The sequence below is a fragment of the Mus musculus genome, chromosome 7 (assembly GCF_000001635.26).
Source record: "Mus musculus strain C57BL/6J chromosome 7, GRCm38.p6 C57BL/6J".
NCBI classification, from domain to species: Eukaryota; Metazoa; Chordata; class Mammalia; order Rodentia; family Muridae; genus Mus; species Mus musculus.
Genome location: NC_000073.6, coordinates 47049759 through 47056137, shown reverse-complemented (window position 1 = coordinate 47056137; position 6379 = coordinate 47049759). Strand labels below are relative to the sequence as shown.

At 54.1% G+C, this 6379-nt stretch overlaps 1 protein-coding gene across 1 annotated transcript; it reads right to left on the bottom strand.

Annotated features, from left to right (window-relative positions):
- Positions 1-1361: 1361 nt before the first annotated feature.
- Tmem86a (transmembrane protein 86A) lies at positions 1362-5498 on the bottom strand. The gene is made up of 3 exons (NM_026436.3): positions 5337-5498; positions 3024-3288; positions 1362-2725 (listed from the first exon to the last, which is right to left on the bottom strand). The coding sequence occupies exons 1-3, from the start codon at positions 5355-5357 to the stop codon at positions 2286-2288; spliced, it is 726 nt and encodes a 241-aa protein (NP_080712.1). The 5' UTR covers positions 5358-5498; the 3' UTR covers positions 1362-2285.
- Between the last annotated feature and the right edge of the window lie 881 nt (positions 5499-6379).

The following is a 6379-nucleotide window of genomic DNA, read 5'->3' as shown; positions in this document are numbered from 1 at the left end:
AGCAGACACTGATGCCTGTGGCCTCTCAGACAGTCTGCCTTCCAGTTCCGGTCACTGGACCCGTGTAGTGAGGGCGCGGAACGAGAAACTCACTAAGCTCACACTCCCTGCTCCTGAGAGCGGGTGGGACAGGAACCATAGGGATGCACACATACAGCGTGGACTGGCTCCAAACCCACCCACAGGAAGTCACCCTGGGGCTTCCCTACCCTCTTCACAACCACTCTCAACCCTCACCGTGCCCTCAGAGCATGGGACACGGTCAGCTGACTTCCTTCCTCTCACCATCTTGCTCCCTCCCATGCCTTCACTCCTGGTAGATCTGTGGTCAGCATACTGCAGTTTAAATGGATCCTGACCTTGCTCCCTTAGCATCCAGCCATCCTCCAATGGAAGCAGGAAGGAGCTGCCCAGACACCTTACTGGTTTAAAATATGTTTTACAGTAGAATAATCCCTTGACGTATTTTAAACCAGAGGCTTGTAATGAGAGAGGGTCCCGGAACCCTACTCCCTGTATTACTTTGCTCTCTGTCCCCATGAAAGGTCTCTATAAAAACTTAAGTTTGGGTCTAGCTTAACAGCTCATAGTAATACACAGCTTAATAGCAAAGAACCATTTTATCACGTGAAATGGCTTGGGTTTGATCCCCAGTACCAAAAAGAACAACAACAAGAACAAAATGTTTGGAAAGGAAAAAAAAAAATCATTCAGTACCCATGAGGTTTGAATCTCCTATAATCACATTCCCCCAGAATATACCAATGGCATATTCATCGATGGCCCTTTCTACTTCAGGACCAGAGCAGTGCTGGTTAAAATCTGAGGGCCTCTGGACTACGATAAAATAATATTCTACCCAGGCTTCAGGTCTAAACATCAGCTATTCTAATCCCATCCTCTCCCCTCCTTCCCAACTTTAGAAGATGAATCTGCACCATTCGAAGAAGCAGCAGGTCTGGGCTGGAGAGGGAGGGGCACTGCAGCACCAAAGACACTGCAAGGCTAAGGGTAACCAAGACCGCTGGGCACCCACACACTGGGGACTATGTCAAGGACAAATTCAGAAACATGGCAAGACACTATTCATCCCCACCCTCCCCCTCCTGACTATAATCACACAACCACACAGCCAACACACACACACACATATCACCACCACCACCACCACCAGGGAAGCAAGACCCACTGAAACAAGTACAAGTGTCAGCACAGCCAGGGAGCCAGCCTAGTGCCAAGATGCCTGAGCCAAGATGACTCTGACCCAGGCTGTGAGGACAAGCAGGGCTTCTGGCACCATGCCTCTACCCCCTGTCTGGGACAGGCACGTGCCACACAGGCAGACAAGTCAGGAAGCCAATGGCCCTTAGGTTTTTATTTTATTTTATTTTTTCACATGGGCAGTAGAGGATGGAGTTACCCCATCCTCGCTCCCCTTGCATTGACTGTGCTTTGGGTCTAAGACCCTAAAGTGTCATTTAGAACTCACTCCCAGAGCTGGAAGAAAGCATTGTTGGTGTGCTGGGGTTGGGGGGGCAGCTCTGAGCTGGGTTAAGCACCCCTCAGGAGCTCTCTGAGGCCTGCAACTTTAAGTCTTTTGCAGACAGTAGGACAAAGACATATAGTTGGAGACTGGCCCCTTCCTTTGGCATGGTCCACCCTAGCCCTGGGGACAGAGACTGGGGGTGATGGTATGAGGCCTGAGCTGGCCTGTGAGAGAACAAGGACCAATCTGAAACCTTGGTGCCCTCAAGCTTCCAGACCAACCCAGTCCTTCTACCATGGAGAGACAGCCATTGCCACTTAAAAGACTGCTGAAGTAACGAGGTTGGACACAGAAAACCAGGCTCCACCTTCAACCAGTCTTCCCAACTAGGGAGCCTGGGGAAGGAGCTTTCAGGACTCCTCATTCGTGGGTCATCTTGGAAGAGAAAAGGTGGGAATGGAGGGGCCTGGCACTGCCATTGGTCCTGGGCGTAAGAGAGAGTCACACTCTTGCATCTAATAAAAAGAGAGGGGTCAAAAAGCACCACCACCTTCCAGGAGGGCTTTGACAGTCCTGATGAGGTGAGGAGATGTCTACCTCTGACTCAGGTGAGGGATGTGAGGCTGCCTCTTTGAGCTCTCCGGGTCATCCTGGACTACCAGCTTTCCTGGGAGCCCCTTCAGCTTACCCCCCTTCAAGACTGCCCCTTTCCCAGAAGCCGCCTGCTGGTCCAGCTCCTGCATGACCCCAAAGTCTGGGCCCCCAGCCCCAAGAGAAAGGTGAGCAGACCCCAGTCCCTTCAGTCGGCCTTGCTCAGTCTGTAGTCTTCTCCCACTGGCTCTCGGCTCTCGACAGCTGACAGGGCAATGAGCATCTGAGCAGCATAGTAGGTAGACATGATCAGTGCCCGGGAGTAGGGCACGGGGAAGCAGAACTTGTTGAGAGCGATGGTCAGGTCCGAGAGGATGAAGAGCAGAGCACCACCGCCGGCCGCCAGCTCTGTCCACCGCCAGGCTGCCCCAACCAACCGCAGCCCTGCCATAGCTCTCCAGCCCATGAAGCTGATGAGGGCCACATAGACCCCCACCAGGTAGGTGAAAGCACCTGACAGGCCAGGGTAGAGCAGGGCATAGCACAGGCCTGACAGCACTCCGATCACCAGGCCTGTCCGCAGAGCCAGTGGCCGCATGCCAAAGGCCGCGGCGTAGAGGATGTGTGCCACGGCAAACATCAGGAGACCTGAAAGGGCGAGAGGATAAAGACTGCTAAAGGAAGGTTTGTGGCTAAAGAGTACTTGAGAGCTTGAGAGAAGGGGACTGGGGATAACCCAGCAGCTTTCCCCCGGGCGCCTAAGAGGGGGTAAGAACAGCCATAGTTTTAAACTCACACTCTCACACTCTCCTTTACAGAACTGGTCCCCAGCCTCAGAAACTCTCCAACTCCCTGTTCCCTCTTCTGCAGCCTCATCCTACCCCAACCAGGACCCTTTTTCGTCCAGCCCCAAGTACCCACCCAGGCAATTCCTGTAACTACTGACCATGTTCAAAGTATCCGTGGTCCTGCCAGATGAGGAAGGCATCACCCACAGCAGAAAAGACAAGTCCCACGAAGATGAGGGAGGCACTGGGGTGAGCCAGCAGAAACCGAACACCATGAGCCAGAAGAAAAAGCCAGAGGCAAAAGATGGGCAGGCACTTGATAAGGGCGCTGACCCACGATGGGCTGGATGAAGGCAGCCAGAGCACAAAATACACACAGGTAGCCTTAAAGAAGGGCACCAGTTTGGGTCCTTCGCTCTTCACCTGGAGGAGACAGAACAAGGACAACACTCAGAGGTTAGGGGCACAAAAGCCCACAGTGAGATCTAAAAATCTTACACCTTTCCCCAAGGCTGCAGTGCACACCCCAGCCCTATACCACTGAGAACAAAGAGTTCTGACAGAGAAACCTAGCCTGTCTGGCTCCAAGCAGCCAGCAGGATGTGAAAGCCATTATCACCCTGAGGCTCAATTTACCAGGACAGGCAAGGGCTCCACTGTCCAGTCACTCTGGTCCACTGTAGGTCCTGGAACTTGGCCAGAGTCGTCACTCACTGAGCCAACAGTGCCGATTAGGATACTCCTTTCTGCAGCCCAGCCCTGTTCCCTCCTGGCTCTCTGCTCTCCCCTTCTCCAGGCACCCCTTACCACCTCTCCCTGTCAGCCTAAGCTCCCAGCTGTGTGGAACTGGAGTAAGGTCACAGGGAAACCACAGAAATGCACTGACTGGCCAACTCATGACCCAAGCTTTAGAGCCAGGACTCGGGCTTAAAGCCCTGGCAACACCAGGTGAGTGTCAGGAATGTAGGGGTGACAGTACCTCCACCCCACAAGCTTTCTGTCCTGCCTGCCCCCGCCCCGACCTTCCACTCTACCTATGTCAGACTAAAGGTGGCATCAAGGACAAAGAGAGGTGCTAGGGATGCTGGGAAGAGAACTAGATCTGTGTTGGGAGAAGAAACAGTGTTTGAAAGGCCAGAGGTTTCCAGGCTAGGAAAAGGGGATGTTGGCCATTTCTTTCCCAGAGAACAAGAGCAACTTGAGGCACCAGAGACAGGAAGGGGGGTGGGGAGGGCTTCTGATCTGGAGCCAGCAGACAGGCTGGGAGGAGATGGGGAACTGAGAGGGGGAAGTTGGCCAGCTGACTGGGTCTCAGCTGGATTAGGGGGAGGGCAGCTAAAGAAAGGTTTTACTCAAGGCCACTGCAGGCAGAGTCTGAGCAGGGGGAGGAGATTCTGCAGATGTTCTGTGGTCTCCCGAAGCTCCTTCCCCTGGCCTGCAAGTTCAGGGTTTCTGAGCATGAATTGGAGCAGTTGAGGTTCCCTATAGACCCATACTCCAACAAAAGTGCTCTGACTGTGTGTGAGCAAGCCACTCCACACAGGACTCTGAAGGGACAAGACACTTAGATCCCCTGGCAACCAGGTACCTGATGCAACTAGGAAAGGGTAGAGAAGAGACATATAGTGGGTCCAGAGTACAAGCCTGCTCTTGTTTTTCCAGAGGTTAGAGATGGGAGCAGAGTTGACACTCCCTTCCCATGGAAACTCCCTTATCAGGGATAGTCAGAGTGAGGGCAAGGCCAAAGGGAGGAAACGGGGGGGGGGGGGGGGGGGAGGGATGCCCAGCTCCACCTGTCAGCCTTCAGAAACATCACCTTTGCATGCCCAGCTCCACCTGTCAGCCTTCAGAAACATCACCTTTGCTCCCCCTCCCCCTACTCCCCAGACCCATATTTCCTAGAAGAAACTGGCAGTAAGTGGTGAAATCATGACAGTCAGAGAAGCCAGCCTTAGAAGTGTGAAGAGACAACTCAAAGGCTGGAGTTGAGAAAGTCTGGAAAGGAGGTCAGGTCAACAGAGAGAGGTCCACCTTCACCTATCGCCTGAACAGCGTTACTAAGACAGAGGCGTCACCTCCTGCACCTACAATATTAAGAGAAACTTGGGGCATTCCCAGGAAGTCGGCACCCCCCTGCACCCTCTCGAATGCTTCCCTGAGGGTCCACCACACAGAACCCTAGGGCCTGCAGCATCCAGTTCCAGGCCAAGACCTGCAGACCCGCTCCAGACACTCATGGATCAACAGTCACGCTTCCGAGTCACGTGCACAATGTTTTCCTCCCTCCCGCGGGCAGACGAGGGGCGCGCGTAGGAGGGACGCTACAAGAGTGAGGAGCTAAAAACCGTGACAGCAGCCGCTTCCCCGGAGGGGACAGCACCTTCCTCCGCCCCCCTCGGCGGCCCGGCTTGCCGCTGCCTCGTCCCAGGCCCGGGGGGCTTGGCCGCGGGCTCGCGCGCTCGCGCACTCACCACAGTGACCGGAGACACCATGGCGGCGGCGGCTGCGGCTGCGGCTGCTGGCACCCGCTCCGGGTTGCACCACCAGGACGCACCCAGAGCCAGGTGAGCAGACGACCGAACAAAGCTGGGGTGAAGCACAATACCTCCCGCGCGCTGGGCGCTCAGAGTACTGTCTGTGAACCCGACGACGTCACCACAGACCCAGCCAATGAACGGGCCGAAGCCTCGTATGGGCGGAGCCCTGCTGGCGGCGCCGGCCGGGCTCCCTCTGTTTCTGCGTTGAAAAGGAGATCCTCCCACCCCCGGGCGTGGGCGTGGCCTTCAGGCCACGCCTCTTAGGGAGGCGTGCCAGGGCATCCCGGAACGTGACGGCGACCCCCAAGGTTGGATAGCCAGCCTGGCTAAGAGACAGGCACACCACTGACCCGGAGCACAGCGAGATGCATCTTCTCTTAACACCGGAACAAAAAGCAAAGGCAGATTCTCGTCAACCTTTAAACATACCATCTAGGCGGATGCAATTCCTTTAAGACATGTCTTTGACAATGTCCCAATGTGTCCCAATGGACACAGAGGATCAACAGACACTCAACGTTCAGCATGGTAAGAGATATGTATCCAGGCACACAATATACTATATAGACTCGTAGTAGCATTAAGCACGCGTGGACACTTGTACACTAAACAAATAAAGCTACAGAAAGGGAGCTGTGGGTTGACCATCATCCTTCACCGTACCATGAAAGACACGATGAAAGCAAGCAGCAGCCTGTATGTGGACCCCATAACAGCAATGAGTAAACAAATTACAGGCACTAGGTTGCCTTGAACATACACCCCTCACAGCTGCAGCAACGGTGACCAAAAGACCCAAAGGCGTGTAAACTGGCTGCCAGAAAAACAATAAAATGGTTATAATACTAGTGGTTTGAAGCATGTTTAGAAGTATGTGTTCAGAATTTGGTGGATTGGCAAGGAGTCAAATGGACTGCAATGCGGCTGTGTTTGCCACTTCCATAGCCTTTGCCTCTGTAGCCTAGATTTCCTCAACT

Bases quoted from the DNA above. Each gene is read 5' to 3' on its own strand.
- Tmem86a (NM_026436.3), bottom strand. From the start codon at position 5,357: ATGGTGTCTCCGGTCACTGTG. The intron at 3,289-5,336 runs GTGAGTGCGCGA...TGTCTCCTCCAG, and splicing joins TGGTGTCTCCGGTCACTGTG to GTGAAGAGCGAAGGACCCAA. The intron at 2,726-3,023 runs GTCAGTAGTTAC...TCGCCCTTTCAG, and splicing joins CCACGGATACTTTGAACATG to GTCTCCTGATGTTTGCCGTG.